Below are 19,170 nucleotides of genomic sequence, written 5' to 3'. Positions count from 1 at the left end.
TAAGCTGTCTACACAATAAACTTCATGAACATATTAACATACATTATTTAAGATGTGGTTAAGATATAATTAGATACAATAAAAATATATGATGTAATAAAGCAATACCTATATATTGTATAACATAATTTGCATATTCCTTCTTGCTATGCCATGTGCATGTGATAGCTTGGCAATAAGGGATTTCAGTTAAATTTCAACTCCCATATTCATATATTTCTTTTGGAATAGAATAATAGTATATTCATATTTTTCTGGAATAGGTTAATAGTATATGCTTCTACACCAATTGATACTAAAAAAATATATAAAATTCATCTTTAGAATGACATATAGGATTATCTTCCGTGAAAAAATTAGAATTGATCGAAAAATGAAGGTTGCAGATTGTAATGGTGGACTTGAGTTTCTGATGTAGTGAGAATGGGGTTCACCTGTAAGGATAACACTACAACAAGTCAGTATGAGAATAAGATGTGTGAATTAAGCTTGAATTTGAATTGTACTTAGAAAATGACGCACTTCCTCTTTATGTAATAGAGTGGTTCTAACAATTTTATGGATCTTCAGGTATAGAATGCGGGGAGCCGTTGGATGGACTCTTGGTTCGGCTCTCTTTTTAGTTCCAATCCATGATAATACTCCCATTCTAGGAGTGACCTTATGGGTTGTTGTCTTCTCTTGTGTTCCAATCCATGATAATACTCTAACACATTTCTATCATGCTTTGGGGTTATCTAACATCAGGTATAACCTATAATTACTCAATTTCATCAAAAACATTCAATTTACCCTATAGGTTCCAAAATCTCAAAACCTCTAATACATTCAATTGGGAAAAACAACACACCTAATCAATTCTATCATTCACAAACTAATAATATAGGCTAAAAGGAATTATCTCCTCTTACCTTAGCCAAAAATCTTGAGTGCTTCCTCTTCCTCTGCTTTTCACGTACGCTTAATTTCTTCTCCTTTTTCCTCTTTGTTTTTCTCTTTTCTTTCCAACTTCCTTAATTATATGAAAAATAAAATTAACTTAGTAAGGCCTACTTGCTTACACCTCCCCTTTACTAACTATCACACTAAGCCGAATTACTTTATTTCTTATAATTTCCAATAAATCACCAAAAACTTCAATTAATAATTTAACTTACAATTAAATCAAATAATAGAAATTATGGGGTGTTACAGTATTTGTTTGGGGTCTCAATCTCTTTGGTCATGCCCCGAGCCCATTTTTATCTTTAACGCTCACAAAAAGAGATATTTCAGAAGGATGTTTTTTTTCATTAAAATGGATATATCGTATAACTCTGTGGTGAGGTAATTAATTATACAAAGAAAAAATATCATCATGAGACTGTAAACACAACTAGGTGGACGTGTCACCTCTTATTCTCCTCGCCTTCGTAGTTTTTTTACTCATCCACTCTTACTTATTCGGCAAGTGTGACTTGTTCTACCTGTGGGAGGTTGAATGTTCATGCTCCTTATTTGGCCAATGAGGGAGGATATGTTGATTTCCATGGCCTTGATTTCTCCTTCCATTTGATCTTGTTGTAATGTCTAGTAACTTCTCTTGGCTCCCATAAGGTCAGTGTTGACTGTAACTTGTTCACCAAGAAGATTATGGAATTTCAACTTAAGGTGAATTGGGGAAGATACAACGTCTAGGTTCACCGGAAAGGGTCTTTCGAGTATGCAATTGTATATGCTCTTACACATGACTATAAGGAACTACGAGTCGAGAGTCCTTACATAGTTCCTCTCCCCTACAGATATCATTAGTTTGATGTACCCCTAGGGGCGGGAAGTCGTATTATTGAACACTTGTAAGTCAGACCCTTCGTATGGAAACAAGCTCTCATTCTTTAAGCCATTTTTCAAACTACTTTGAATACATCATATCACAAGAACTTCCGCCAAAAATCAGTACTTGGGACTCATTGAAGTGGCTGATAGTAACGATTATGACCAGATGGAAGATGTCATTAAGGATACCCTTAACCTTTTCATTATCTTGGAATCTGAGAATCGGTCTATCCGGGGTCGTGGTCTAGGTAATTTCTTCATTATTATTGACGGCCATCAACTCTGTTATCTTCCTCTTCATTGTCCATTTTAACATGGCAATTCCCTGAGGGAACCTCATGTAATAATTGTATTGCGTTGGCTTTTTTTCTTTATGTGACATATCTTCTACAATGCTTTCCTCTTTTTCGATGGTCACAACATTAATTGTTTTTCCCGAGGATTTTCTCTTCGACGACTTTTCTCGGTCCATCTTACCACTCTTTGTATATTTGGACAGGCTGACTCATTTAATCATGCCTTCGATCGCATCTTTAAGTTGAATGCAATTGTTGGTGGTATGGTTTTGGCTCTTGTGGAAGCGGTAGTACTTTGACAGGTCTATTCGGGAGGACTCTCTAATTAGAAGGGATTTCTTATCACGTCCTTTTCAGAATTTATTGTTGGATCACTTCTGCCAGATTTTTAGCAGGTCCCTCGATCGGATTCCTCTCTTAGTCGGTTGAACCCCTTCTTGGATGGCTCACTATTTACATTTATAGTATCCTGGTTGCCTTTTAGGGCAATACTGTTTTCTCCAAAATTGATGAAGAGAGTTTTTCTCTATTCAGTATATCCTTCTAACTTTGGGCTTCATTGCTCCCTAATTTCTTCGTGAATGAGCTATCATGCTTCAGACTGTTCTAAAAAATCCATCATTTAAGGCTCTCGTCAGAGCCTCTCGCTTCCATGGCCACTTATGTGAAGCCGCCGATGTATGATTGCTGGGCTCCTTTTACCCATGTGTAATCCCTCTGAGGACGACTATTGTCATAGGCTACTTTTTCCTAGCCATGAAACGAGCAGTAAAGTTCTCAGAGAAGTTTGTTGAGCAAAGATTTAAACTAGAGCCACATTGATCTGGTCAACGTTAGTGAGAAGAGTTTGCAACTTGCCGACGTGGTAATAATTCAAGTGGTCATCAACATGATGTCCATGTTTTATAGGATCCCCTTTCCCATTATAATCACGCATCTTCAGAGGTTTCTCCAAAGATTTTGGTATTCAACTGTCAAGGATGTGAACGAAAAGAGGATTCTTCTGTTGGTTTTTCACTTGAAGTTTCTCCATTTGCTCCTCTAGGGGAAAAGAACTACTTCGGTCTCTTTTAGGACAGCGAGGAGGATTCTGATTCCTCTAGCTTCTTTGAAGGTTTAGAGATCTTAGGCTGCATCTCGGGGAGATGCGGTCGACTCAAGAATGATGGTATGACTCAGTTTGAGATGTGGTTTCCAACACTGTATTATCTCTTGGATTGGCGTTGTGAAGACTTTCTTAAAGATGAAGTAACCTCTTCTCCACCGCCTGTGAGTTTTGTGGCCAAACCATATTGTACATATTATTCAATGGCCCGCATGCACTAAGGTTGAAAATGTGATGATAAACTATTCCGTGATAACAATTTAGATTAAAAGTTTATTTGTTTTCAATTTTGTTTTGTTTTAATTTAGGTTAAATTATTTTTGTTTTTTATTTTAATATAATAATTATATTATTGTATAATAAATTATAATGTCTAATGACATTGAAAGTAACTAAGTCATGACATACCATCAATTATTCTCTCACGTCATAAAAATGACACTTAAAATAATGAAGAACTAAATCTTAAAAATATTAAAATAGTTGGACTAAATACCTTACTTTTAAAATGAGAGGAAAAAAAATGACCCCGAACCACTTGATGCCAGAATTGATCCTCGAACGAGATTAAATTGGTGATGATAAACAAAAAAAAAAAGAGAAACAAAGGTTTAAAAAAATAAAATTAAAAAACTAAATTTGCACTTAAGTTTATTATTATTATTATTATTATTATTATTATTATTATTATTTTTTTTTTTTTTTTTTTTTTATTATTATTATGATTATTATTATTATTATAATTATTATTATTACTATTTTATTATTTATGACACGTATTTATTTTAAATGAATATTACATCAACAATTAACTTCTATAGGTATGACAAGAACAACATCGTCTAGAAAATACACTTTTTTATTTGGCAAAATATGTTAAATCACCCAATTGAGTTACCAACGATTAACTTCACTGGTTTTAAAATAAAAAAATAATAATTCATAGTTTGCCTTTTCATACCAAAAAGAGTTACAAATTATTCCAACTCAAACTTAAAAATTTCAAGAAAATTATAAAACCGGTAACAAACAATATTTGCCTTATTTATATAAAGAGAAAAATGATATGCACTAATACTCTAAGGCGTTTGGGAGTTTAGAGGAAAGGGGGGAGGGGAAGGCTTCCAAAAACGAAATTTTAAAAAAATATAGGAAAATATTTGATATTTTTTAAAAAAAAGATTTTATTTAGAATGATAAAAGAGTCATTATCATTACAAAATTTTTATTTTTCACAATGCTATAACAACCTAAAAGATATTTAGAAAATTTATGTAAGCCTTTCAAAATCCTCCAAAACCCTCATTCAATATAATTTTTAAGTTCCCCCATTTTATGGGGTTTTTGGTGTTATGAATAAACTCAAACCCTCCAAAACCCTCCTACCCAAAATCTTTTTATCTTTTTCACTCAATTCTTCCTATTTTCCAAAGTCCTCCCCTCCCTACCCAAAATATTTTTACACTGTCAACCATCACAAGCATGTATCCAATTAAAACACAATCTATAATATAAGAAAATTAATTATTATGGAAAAGTCTACATTACCCTTATTTGATTTTTGCCACCACATTAAATTTGGAGTTATTTGATATTTGCACAATAAAGTTCTTAATTTTATTATTAAAATAATACAACTAGGGGTGGAAATAGGTCAGGCCGATAACAGGGGCCTACACGCTAGCTTATAAAGGCTCAGGTCAGGCCATACATTTTTTTAAAATAGAGAAGGCCTAAGCTTTTTTATAAGCCTATATAGTTAAAAAAGGCTAGGCCTCAGGCCCTAAACAAAGTCTTTTAAACCCGCCAGGTCAGCCTATTTAAATAGATATGAATAATTTTTTATTATCATTATGTTATGTTTTGTACTTTGAATTAAAATACATAAATAAAACTTGATTATCTTGAAGACCTTGTGAAAATAAGATGAAAACATGTGATGAACATTTTTTTCATAAGTTCTCTTAAACAAATAGTCTCACAGAATTAATGTTAATAGGTAAGTTAAAATAAGTCAATGAAAACAAATTTTTAGTCTTTTGTTTTTTTAGTTAGTTAGTCTATTTAAACATTATTTTAAATTCTTATTTGCATATGTCTAAAACAAATAGGCTTTTATGTAGGCTAACAGGCTAACCAGACCTTCGAAAGGGTCAGATTCTGGTCTAACAATAAGCCTATGACAGGCTAAAGGTCAGGCTTAGGCTTCAGTTTTTTTGACAGGTCAAGCCCAGGCTTGGCAAAGTCTAGCTCGGCCCATCCTATTTCTACCCCTAAATACAACCCTCATATTTTATTAAACTTACCCAATCTCTCTTCATTCTCTATTTTTTCTCTTTCATCACTTTCTCATTTCTTTCTTCAAAAAAAAAAATTATTGATATAAATATTTTTATATAGGAAAAATGATATTTATAATCGAAATATTTTTTAGTCAAAAATGGTGTACGGGAAAAATTTGTTCAAAAAATCTATTATTGATATAAATATTTTTATATATGAAAATTTAATATTGATCCAACTATTTTTGTTTAGATAAATATTTTTGTAAATGATATCTAAACAAAAATAATATTTACGGAAAAATATTTATTATTTAGGAAAAATGATATTTATGATCAAAATATTTTTTATTCAAAAATGGTATACGGGAAAAAAATCTATTATTAATTTAAATATTTTAATATACGAAATTTACTATTGATCCAATTTTTTTTTGTAAATGATACCTAAACAAAAATGAAGTTTGTACACGGGAAAAAATATATTATTGATCTAAATATTTTTATATACGAAAAATGTTATTTATGATCCAAATATTTTTTATTCAACAATGGCATAGGCCAAAAAATTTATTATTGATCTAAATATTTTTATATACGAAAATTTAATATTGATCTAAATATTTTTGTAAATGACACAAAAAAATCTATTATTGATATAAATATTTTTATATACGAAAAATTATATTTATGATTGAAATATTTTTTAGTCAAAAATGGTATACGGAAAAAATTTATTCAAAAAATCTATTATTAATCTAAATATTTTTATATACAAAAAATTAATATTGATCCAAATATTTTTGTAAATGATACCTAAACAAAAATAATATTTGTATACAAAAAAAATTATTATTTACGAAAATTAGTATTTATGATGCAAATATTTTTTATTCAAAAATGGTATATGGGAAAAAATCTACTATTGATCTAAATATTTTTATATACGAAAATTACTATTGATCCAAAAATTTTGTTAATGATTTCTAAACAAAAATGAAGTCTGTATACGGAAAAAATCTATTATTGATCTAAATATTTTTATATACAAAAAATATTATTTATGATCCAAATATTTTTCATTCAATAATGGCATAGGCCAAAAAATCTATTATCAATCTAAATATTTTTATATATGAAAATTTAATATTGATCCAAATATTTTTGTAAATGATACCTAAATAAAAATAATATTTATATACGGAAGAAAATTATTATTTACGAAAAATGGTATTTATGATCCAAATATTTTTGTAAATGATACCTAAATAAAAATAATATTTATATACGGAAGAAAATTATTATTTACGAAAAATGGTATTTATGATCCAAATATTTTTATTCAAAAAAGGTATACTGGAAAAAATCTACTATTGATCTAAATATTTTTATATACGAAATTTACTATTGATCCAAATATTTTTGTAAATGATTTCTAAGTAAAAGTGAAATCTGTATATGGGAAAAAAAATTATTATTGATCTAAATATTTTTATATACAAGAAATGATATTTATGATCAAATATTTTTTATCCAAAAATGGTATAGGGAAAAAATCTATTATTGATTCAAATATTTTTATAAATGATACTTAAACAAAAATAATATTTGCATTCGGAAAAAATCTATTATTTATAAAAAATGGTATTTATGATTCTAATATTTTTTATTCAAAACTGGTATACGGAAAAAAATCTACTATTGATCTAAATATTTTTATATACGAAAAATTGGATTGAGAAAAATTAATGGTCAAGATTTGAAATAAGTTGTAATTACTTACTCTTTGAGTAACAATATTTCTCCACACACACACACACACACACACACACACACACACACACACACACACACACACACACACACACACACACACACACACACACACACACACACACACACACACACACACACACACACACACACACACACACACACACACACACACACACACACACACACACACACACACACACACACACACACACACACACACACACACACACACACACACACACACACACACACACACACACACACACACACACACACACACACACACACACACACACACACACACACACACACACACACACACACACACACACACACACACACACACACACACACACACACACACACACACACACACACACACACACACACACACACACACACACACACACACACACACACACACACACACACACACACACACACACACACACACACACACACACACACACACACACACACACACACACACACACACACACACACACACACACACACACACACACACACACACACACACACACACACACACACACACACACACACACACACACACACACACACACACACACACACACACACACACACACACACACACACACACACACACACATATATTTGGGTCGGAATCAAATGACATCAAGGTGTCAAATTTAGTAACATAACATCTTTGATAATTCTTTACCGCATATTCATATAACAAACTCCACCGTTAGATTGAAAACTATTATCATATAGATTATGTCTATAAAATTTAACATTATTAAAAAATTATTTGATATGTTAAAGAGAATGATCAAAGTTAACAGTTTTGTTGAAATTTTATCAAACTTTGATTTTTATGCTTCTTGTTGACATATCAAATTATTTTCGATTGATGTTAAATTTTATAGACATTAGCTATATGATAATAGCTTTCAATTCAACTGTAAATTTTGTAATGCAGATATGCGGTAAAAATGACCAGATGTGTCATGTTACTAAATTTGACACTTCGGTGTCATTTGATCCCGATTATATATATATATATATATATATATATATATATATATATATATATATATATATATGCTTACCCAAATATAATTTATAGCGAAAAATCACCATGTAACTATTTTATACTAGAACACAAATACAAAAGTAGACGAAAGGTTAAAGATGATTATTGTAGAGAAAATTTTAATATGGCGGTCACAGTCTCTAGTAATCAGATATGGAGTACCTGTAAGTTTAACACTTTGACGCTTAAGTCATTATATGAGAAAGAGATGGAACTATTACAATTGTGGATGAGAAGAATACATGGACATGACTAAGAGTCGCACTTATATAGATGAGACGGTTAGAATCATGCCATCTTGATCTCGCATGGACTAGAGATGATTGTTGGATGATCAATGGTGTAGATTATGGAGGAGGGTGTGTTCTTATTTCATATAACGAAGTGAAGGTCCCTATGTTTGTTAGTGAGTGGAGTAATCTTTGTTGGATTGGGTTTAAGAATTGGGTCGGTCTTGATGGGCATTTAGCGATCTCGGAATAGTTATCCTCCAAATTCTTGGTATCATTTTTGAAGAGAGGAGTGTTGAAGTATAAGTTGATGAGACGGTATGAGAATAGTGAAGGTTCAATGAAACACAAGAAAAGGGGGTTTGAATTGGGTTTCTAGAATTAAATCTTTTCGAACATCCAAGGATCAAACAATACTCATTCACAAAGTAAACAACAATAAAAAGGACACAACTAATTTTATTCTAGTTCACTATTAACTAGGTTAGTCCAGTCCACCACGAGAGTGATATTTCCTTATCAATAAGAACTTAATCCACTAATCAAATATCTTGATTACAACCTCAATGACAAACCGTCATTGATATCTCAAGAATTCCGACCCAAGTGGTCTCTTGAAGAAAACAACCTCAAAGAAAAACGGTCATTAGCATCTCAAAAATTCTGACCCAACTGGTCTTTTGAGAAAAACCACCTCAATGACAAATCCTCATTAACATCTCAAGAATTCTGACGCATATGGTCTCTTAGGGAAAACAAACAAACTTGGTTAAAACAAATTTGTGTTTAAGAGAGCTTTTTAGATAAGCAGATACACAAATTTACATTCTAAGTTTACACAATGGAAATAAATAAATATTGTATGCTTTTAAGGACTTCTACCGTTGTGTTGGCTTCTGCATATATTTTCTTCTGAATTGAGCTTTTCCTATCTTGCTCTTTAGTGATTATTGCTTTGCATTCTTTGCTTTGATCACTTTGATGAAGGCTAAGGATTCTAGATGATAATCTTTCTTTATATTGTGCCTTCAGTTCTACTTTATTCTTCTTTATATTTGCTTCTGGTTATGTATGATCTTTCTTGTGTATAAACACAAAGCATTTTACTCTGATCTTTGATATCAACCTTTTTGTACCACGATATATCTTCATTGAATTATGTCTTTCATCATGTGCCTCGTGTCGCGGGGAAAAATCGTATCTTTTTTCGGGATGAGACACCTGATGCCTTCTTTGGGCTCGAGTGCTAAAAAAATGATTTTTCTTTTGTTTCGACCAAACTTTTTATTGTTTCCAAAGTAGGAAAAGGAAAAAAGCTGCAATAACCTTAAAAGTGGGGGAGAGATTCCGGGTAAGAGGGTTGGTTATACGAAGGGAAGGTATTAGCACCCAACGTATCTATAGTACTCTATAGGTTTCTTTGTTATGTCCATTTCATTCTATGCTATTGGGGTTCTTGCGAGATAGGTGGGACCTAGGGTGTTTGCTTGATTATGCTCGCAAAGATCATCGCGATCCTCTGCATACATATCCCTTAGAGGGAATCAGAGCATCTGTAGCTCGGGTCTACGGGTGCTAAGGTTTGAATGGTTTGAGGGAGAAGTTTTGCTCGCCAAGGATACGACCTTGTGCCTACGTATTCTCAAAGGGATGTTGAGAAAGTCAGAGCAATCGTAGTTCCCACTTATGCTAGTGGAAGCAAAGGAAAAGAGACAAATGTCATCTCAATGTTCGATGTATCTAATCTAAATCATCACATACATCTGTTTGATTTTGTTTGAAAATCTTTTCATTATAAGCCATGGGCCATGCCACTTATGGTGCTTAGAATGATAAAGATGTTTTTTTTTAGCCAGCCTTGTGGCAAAAACTTTCAATGAAGTCAGCCTTGTGACAAAAAGTTTTGATTAATCAGCCAGCCTTGTGGCAAAAGTTTCAATGAAGTCAGCCTTGTGACAAAAACTTTGATTAATCAGCCAGTATGGTGGCAAAAAGGTTTGATTGATTAGTCAGCCTTGTGGCAAAAAAGTTAAGTTGATTGATTGATTGATTGATTGTTTGTGATGATATAGAAGAGATACTCCTATCATAGAGATGATAAATGTCTAATCTCCTAGGGTATTTGATTTGGATATTGGGGATGCTTATAAGAAGCCCGTGGGTCCTTGTACGAAGCCCAAGAGGAGGCTATCCGAGGGTCCTTGCATTGTAAGCCCAAGAGGAGGCTATGGGAGGGACTACCGAGGGTCCTTGCATTGTAAGCCCAAGAGGAGGCTATGGGAGGGACAAGTCATTTGTACGAAGCCCAAGAGGAGGCATGGTATAGTTGGTTTGAGCTCTTAGAGCGATTTCACCGGGAAACCATACTCCATGTCCTAACCTAAACTAGGGAGATTCTTTGCACGAAGCCCAATAGGAGGCTATGGGGAACCTAGTGTTGTACTAAGTTGAACAAGCATATATAACACAATCACAAATATGAACAAGTACGAACAAATATGAACAAGTACATGAACAAGTATGAACAATTACATATATATGTCAAGGTGTGTGTATACAATGGAGTTTATGAAGGAAATATACCTGTAAGCATGATCCGTTTGTAAACACGGGGGCTCGGGACTTATACTCGGGGAGAGGCCCATTGAGTTTATTCAAAGCTATGTAAACAGGTATTTACAACAGGGCTTGGGACTTATACCTACATGGAGGCCCATGGTATTTTTGGGAAGATTTAAAGAAAACCTTCATTTTTTGATTTGTTGTTCGAAGTTAAAAAAACAAATTGAACGAGATATATACAAAAAGGTGTGTGTACAATGAAATACCTAATTTCATGTACAGGAATGGGACTTATACCTATGTGGAGGCCCCTGTTTTATTTTATAAAACATGGTTGATTGTTCTGTTAAAAACGCGAGGTTTCGTCGTTTGAAAAGCTTTGAAAGTTTTGTTTTGAAAGAAGTTTTCTGTTTAAAGAAAAACTGTACAAAGAAAAAGGAATGGGTATGTACAAAAGGGGCTCGAGACTTATACCTACATGGAGGCCCATGGTATTTTGAAAATCAATCGATCAATCCAAAAAGATTTAATCAATAGTTTCTTTTGAAAAGAAAACCAAAAAGAAGTGGTTTATCGTTTTGAAAAACTGTGATCGTTTGTTTTAAAACAGTTTGAAATTTTGACAGAAATCAAATTAATTAAGATAAACACAAAGATTATACTTAATTAACACCTAAATGATTAGGGTTTGATCACAAAATATTTACAAATGATTAAGTTTGAAAAATCAAATGAAAAACAATATTTAAAGTATTTTAAAAACACTTAAAAACATGTCATTTTAAACCTAATTAAAAATGTATTAAATAAATATTTTTTTGTGATTTTTTTGGATATTCATAAAATATATGTGTTAAATAAAGAGTGTGTAAAAAATGAAGTGAAAATGAATTAGTTTGATTGGTTAAATTAATTAATAAAGTTGTTAAGAAAATGAAGAAAAATAGTTGTAAAAAATTTGGTTTTGTCTTCACTAGGGCTTGAACCCACGCTTGCCAACCAAAACAATGACCAACTGAGCTGCGCGCGCAGCTTGTTATATGTATGCCTCCATTTAATTATATTTTAAAATGAAATATTTGAATTTCCTGAACAAAAATGGCGCCAAGAACACACCCTAATTTGATTTTCAAAAATCTTTGAAACTGGACCAAATTGATCAAGTAAAGGGTCTATCTTGCTCGGTTTTTCACAAGGATCATGATGGTGATCTTTAATTTCATTTATTTTTACCCTAGGGCTATCAATTTTCTGATGAACACGAAGAACCCTAATATGACAAATCATTGTGAAATCGTGTATGATCATGATATGATGCAATTGATTGAGGGTTAATGATCCTCATAGGTGCAGAAACAAGATGGTATATCAATATTTCATTTATGATGCATGTATGTATGAGTTTGAAGTTCATGAGAACTCACCTTAAAAATGGCAAAACTGGAAATTGAAATCGTGCCTGGAGGTGTTACAGATGTTGTTGCTCAATCTGGACAGCTTCAATGGACCTTAGGGAACATGTTTGAAGTCTTGGAATGAACTGGAAACCTCTTGATCAAGCTATGGTACCCAATCTGCAGTATGGCTCAAGTGAGGAACGAATTTGATGATGGAGGTGTTTCAGATTGTTGGTGATGGTTGGGATAGTTCATATATGGTATATGGAATGTGTTTGGATGTTTAACTTGGACAGAAATGAGCTAGAATGAAAATTGGCATGATAAGGCTCATTATGTGTTCATATGGAGTTTGAAATGCAATTCTGAGTTTTAGGGTAATTTGAGGTGTGTGAGTGGTTCAAACACTTCCTAATTGATGTTTAGAAGTTGTTGGAATCATCACTTTGGCCAGAACTTCAAGGATTTGGAGGTTGGAATTTCTACCTTCTTGAAACTTAAGAAACTTGCATTCTAAGAAAGAAAGAGAAAACCTATAATTTGTGAGGTTTTGGTGTGATTTTGAATGGAGTTTGGACCTCTATTTATAGGCCAAGAGTTCTGAACTCAGAGCTTTGTAAGTTGATCAAGGAATGGTGATTTGGCATTTGGAGATAAAATGGAATCTTTACATTTAATGCAAATGGTTAAAAGTGACTTAACCATGGTTATTTGCCAAGCTTCTTATCTCTTTCCTATCTGATCTTAAACCAGAAAATATCTCTCAATTATTGCATTGGTGTGTCATCACTTGTGTTATAGGCCATATAGTATTGAAACTTAGTGAAAATGGTTTGAAATTTCATGCATAATGACCTCTAATGACAAAATTCAAAACCATGGCTACACTCCATATTTTTTCATGCTCTTGGACATTTTGGAAAGCTTATGTTATGTACTTCAAAACCCTAGTTGGAAGTTTCTTCAAGACCTTTAAGGAAATGGGTGAAAAAGATCCATGAACTTTGAAGAAAGTGAGATTTTAAGTGAAATTTTCAAAAGATACCAACTTTGAAGCTCCATATCTCTTAAATGGTTGATCTTTTGGAAAATCATCATATGTGGCAAAGTTGTTTATTGGATCAAAATCTACAACTTTCATGTTGGAAGTTTTTTTCAGTTTGTAGGTGAAATTTTGAGAAATTCCCTTCCAAAGTTTGGAAAAAACCATTGAAAAACACTTAGAAAATTTTCTAAGTATGGAAAGTCAAACCTTTGACTTTTTGATTCTTGATTGATTTTCTTGATTTTTCTTGATCAAATGACGTCATATATCATATATTGATGATTCAAAACTTCAAAAGTCATGGTTGACCAAAATTCCCCAAAAGTCAATGGTGATCTTGTACAGTTGACTTTTTCAGATGAATCGCGTTTCTGGAGATTTCAAATGAACCAGGCTATCCTCACCAAATGAATGGTATGAATGGATCATGTTGAGTTATTGGAGGACCTTGAGTCATGGTTTAAGTTGTGGCACCATGTTCTGATTAAAAAGTCAGTGGTTCAAGTGAATTAGGTCAAAAACCCTAATTGTCGACCTGATGAAATTGATGACTGTGGATCTTGAATTAAGATGTAATTTCCATTGGATATTGCCATAGGGATTATTTGAAGATGATTGAAACCTTTGAGTGACTTCCTGGGGATTTTTAGGGTTTCCCAAATGTGATCCCTGATTTCAGTCCCTGATAGTTCAAAACCCTAATCTGATGATTTGAAATTTCACTGTTGATCAATCCTGGTGTAGGAGATGTCTTGAGTCAATATATTAGGTCAAAATGATGTACTTGGGGTCTTGAGGTCATGTCCCAAGTCATTAGGTCAAATCCTGAGCAAAAGTCAGGAGTATACTGTCTTCAGTCAAAACCCTAATCTGGTTGATTCAGAGCTTTTGAGCTTGCTGAAATGAAACTTTGAGGACCAAATGTTGATTGTTGATGAAGATAATTCTTTTGAGATGAAGGGAGAACAAAACCCTAATTGATTGTTACTTGTACTGATGAGTGATTTCTTGATTAAACCCTGCTAAGTCACAAGTAGCAAACACAAACTATGCAATTTGTTAGAGATGCAAATGATGCATATGCAAATGATATGAGGTGGTATCTTAGGTCAAAAATTGGGGTATGACAGATGCCATTATTTAAGTTTCTTCAACCTGAGATATGAAGATTGAAAATCTTCGTTTTGATAGGGTGGAAGAGACTTAAATATCAGAAGACGCAAATTTTGGACCTAAGATACCAAAATTGCGAATGATGCAAGGATGTCTTTACCGAGGGGATATCAAGAACTGACTCCACTAGGGACAAGAGACCGGGAAGGATGCCTCAATCCGTTTTAGGAAGAAATCCGTTTTTCGGGAAAGCAAGTGTATGCTTCACCGGGGAATGATAGCTTTGTAAGAAAAGCTTACCTATCGACATTATCGACTATCAACATGGGGATAGACTTGTTTAATAATGCGAAGGTGAAGGGTATGAAACTAGATTACCGACTATCAGTATGGTGATAGACTTGACGAGGTAAAAAGAGTTTCAAAGGTTCGATTAATATTACCGACTATCAGCATGGTGATAGACATGTTGAATAATATAACCAGAACAAAAAGGTTACCGACTACCAGCCTTGTGATAGTGGTTCTGAAGACAAGATCAATTATCAGCCGAGTGATAAAATGATTCTGGAGACTTTGCTAGGGAAATTACTGGTTATTCAGCCTTGTGAACAGTAATAAGGCCCTGATTGTCACATGGTCTTCATGATTGATTTCCTTGAGAGGAAAAATCTTTTGAAAGAGACATAAGCTGCTCGGATGATGAGGCTATTGCTTATTGTCTGCTTTTCACGACTCTATTTGGGGAATCAGAATTTGAATTTTGGTAAAGACAAGGTTCTAACCAAGAATGAATTGGAAAGAAACAGTCAAACAAGACTTTGTACCCAATGAGGAATGAACTCAACTGGGGATTTTCTCCTTCGTTTTGAGAGGAGAAACTAAAGAAACCTTCTTCCACGAGGAATGATCTCAGTGGGGAGCTGGAGAAAGAATATGTTCTTTTCTGCTTATGGGTGACAACCTACTTGGAGAGATGACACACCCATACTTGTTTCTTTTCTTTCTTTTCTTTTTCTTCTCTTTTTTTTTTTGAGGATAGATATATCCTAAACAAGTGATTTCAAAACAAACATTTGAAAAATGCAAGAATGCATAAATGATGCAAATATGATGAATGTCATGAATGTCGCATGCATGCTGACGATACTGACAGATAGAGAAGCATGTACTGGAGAAGGATCGACGTCGCAATACAACCAGATACTTGGTAAATGTTCTTCAACACGGTGTAGATGACACAGGTGATGAATGATGCTGCGTGCTTTAGACTTCGCTGGGGAAGGTAAGCATCTTTTCTTATTGAGATGGAAGAACTTCTTCACTGGAGATTGGAGATCTTCTTCATTGGGGATAGAAGAGCTTCTTATCTGGGGATAGAAGAGCTTCTTTACCTCAAGGGGTAATTGCTTTTCCTGTCATAATCTTTGATTCATCCTATGGAGACAGCTGTTGATGTTCCTTCCGTTGTTCACAATTCAAAGGAAAGTTTCGCTTTTATTTTGAAAAGGAAAGTAAATTCATTTAAAACTTATTTTTTCTTTTTTCTTTCAAAAGTGAATAACACAATTAAAGCGTCATTTTGCAAGCTGAAAGAAATTAAAGATTGCAAACAAATGGGCACAAGGCTCAAATTTATTTAATAGGATGGTAATCAGCTAAAGGCGTGATTCCATAGAGTATTTACAAAAGTTGGAAATGGTAATTATGCGGAAAAGGCTACATTGAAAGCAATAACCACTATTCCCCCTAACAACTTTGAGTTCCAACTGTGCTTGTCGCTTCAGATTGGCGATGATTTGATCGAAGATCCTTTGATGAAAAAGACTCTTCAGGTGACGAAGTATGGACTGATGCAGTTACTTTGTCATAAATCCTTAATTTTTGCCTAGATTGCCCTTTCAGGTTTTCAATCTACCAGGATGAATTTTTTTCTGTTTATTGTCTCTAATTTTTCCCTGGACCGCCCTTTCGGGTTTTCAGTCCACCGAGACGCTCATTTTTGCCTAAGTCGCCCTTTGCGGGTTTTCGACCTACCGAGCTGTTCTTTTGTATTTTTTAGACAAAGTATTTCTTGACTGCATCAGCATTCACAGGATGTGGGAGTTCATCACCATCCATGGTTGCAAAAGTCATGGCGCCGCCAGAAAATGTTCTTTTGACAACATACGGGCCTTCGTAATTAGGAGACCATTTGCCCCTAGAATCTGGTTGAAAAGACAAGATCTTTTTAAGCACGAGGTCGCCTTCTCGAAATTCACGAGGTCGAACCTTTTTGTTGAAGGCTTGTTTCATCCTTGCTTGGTATAACTGTCCATGGCATAGAGCAGTCATACGTTTTTCTTCGATTAAGTTCAACTGATCGTATCTGCTTTGGCACCATTCAGCCTCTGATAACTTAGTCTCCATGAGGACTCTCATTGATGGTATTTCAACCTCTACGGGGAGCACAGCTTCCATGCCGTATACTAGAGAAAAGGGAGTTTCCCCTGTTGAAGTACGCACTGAAGTACGGTACCCATGTAAAGCAAATGGCAGCATTTCGTGCCAGTCTTTGTAAGTGACGACCATTTTTTGGACGATCTTCTTAATGTTCTTGTTAGCGGCTTCCAAGGCGCCGTTCATTTTTGGTCTGTAAGGAGAAGAGTTATGATGCTCAATCTTGAATTCCTCACATAATTCTTTCATCATCTTGTTGTTCAAGTTTGAACCATTGTCAGTAATGATCTTGTTGGGAATACCATATCTGCAAATGATGTTATTCTTGATAAACCTCACAACCACTTGTCTTGTAACATTGGCGTAAGATGCTGCTTCGACCCATTTGGTGAAGTAATCAATAGCCACCAAGATGAAACGATGACCGTTTGAAGCTTTTGGTTCGATCATTCTGATCATGTCGATACCCCACATGGAAAAAGGCCATGGAGATGATAGAACGTTGAGTAGAGTCGGTGGCACATGGATCTTATCTGCATAGATCTGGCACTTGTGACATCTCTTCACGTGTTTATAACAATCAGATTCCATTGTCAACCAATAGTATCCTGCTCTTAAGATCTTTTTGGACATTGCATGCCCATTTGAATGAGTTCCAAAGGACCCTTCATGCACTTCATGCATTAACATGTCTGCTTCGTGTCTATCCACGCATCTGAGCAAAACCATGTCGAAGTTTCTTTTGTATAGCACATCTCCGTTCAGGAAGAAACTGCCAGAAAGCCTCCTTAGAGTTTTCTTATCTTTGTTTGATGCCCCAAGTGGGTACTCTTGAGTTTGAAGGAAGTGTTTGATGTCGTGGAACCACGGTTTATCATCGATGATTGCTTCAGTTGCAAACACATAGGCGGGCCTTTCAAGGCGCATAATTCTGACTTTAGGCATATCGTTCCAATGATTGACTTTGAACATGGAAGATAAAGTAGCCAAGGCGTCTGCCATTCGATTCTGATCTCGAGGTATATGATGCAATTCAACCTTGTTGAAGAAAGTCAACAGACGTCTTGCATAATCTCTGTAAGGAATCAAGCCAGGGTGGTAAGTTTCCCACTTGTCTTTGATTTGGTTGATCACAAGGGCTGAATCTCCATATATGTCTAGGATCTTGATCCTTAAGTCAATGGCTTCTTCGATACCCATGATACAAGCTTCATATTCTGCGATGTTGTTGGTGCAATCAAATAGCAATCTGGCGGAGAACGGGATATGAGTACCCTTGGGAGTGATGATGATTGCCCCAATTCCATTGCCAAAAGCGTTAACAGCTCCATCGAAAATTAGGCCCCATCTTGATCCAGGATCAGGACCTTCTTCAGGTAACGGTTCGTCACAATCTTTCATCTTCAAGTACATGACATCTTCATCAGGAAAGTCAAACTTAAGAGATTGATATTCATTAATTGGTTGATGCGCCAAGTGATCGGCGAGAATGCTTCCTTTGACCGCTTTTTGAGCACGGTACTCAATGTCATACTCAGATAACAGCATTTGCCATCGGGCAATCCTTCCTGTTAAGGCAGGCTTTTCAAAGACGTACTTGATCGGATCCATTTTGGAGATTAACCAAGTAGTATTGTTGATCATGTATTGGCGGAGACGTTTTGAAGCCCAAGCCAAAGCACAACATGTTTTTTCGAGCATGGAGTAACGAGACTCACAATCTGTGAATTTCTTACTCAGATAATAGATGGCATGCTCCTTCTTACCGGTTTCATCTTGCTGTCCAAGCATGCAACCCATGGATTCTTCCAATACGGTAAGGTACATGATTAATGGTCCTCCTTCAACTGGAGGAATCAATATTGGTGGTTCTAACAGGTACTCTTTGATACTGTCGAACGCTTTCTGGCAATCTTCAGTCCATACAACCCCTTGATCTTTGCGGAGAAGCTTGAAAATTGGCCCACAAGTAGCAGTCATTTGAGAGATGAATCTGGAGATATAGTTCAATCGTCCGAGAAATCCTCTTACT

At 34.4% G+C, this 19,170-nt stretch overlaps 1 protein-coding gene across 1 annotated transcript; it reads right to left on the bottom strand.

Annotated features, from left to right (window-relative positions):
• Positions 1–356: 356 nt before the first annotated feature.
• Positions 357–19,067, bottom strand: LOC131597045 (uncharacterized; the record flags this gene model as incomplete). The annotated part of the gene is made up of 2 exons (XM_058869765.1): positions 357–434; positions 17,835–19,067. Coding segments are annotated over 2 exons (1,311 nt in total), but the record flags the coding sequence as incomplete, so codon positions are not given.
• Between the last annotated feature and the right edge of the window lie 103 nt (positions 19,068–19,170).

This window comes from Vicia villosa, linkage group LG1, assembly GCF_029867415.1.
Source record: "Vicia villosa cultivar HV-30 ecotype Madison, WI linkage group LG1, Vvil1.0, whole genome shotgun sequence".
In the NCBI taxonomy this organism is placed as follows: Eukaryota; Viridiplantae; Streptophyta; class Magnoliopsida; order Fabales; family Fabaceae; genus Vicia; species Vicia villosa.
Note: the sequence above shows the minus strand (reverse complement) of the source record. Positions and strands in the feature narration are given on the sequence as shown.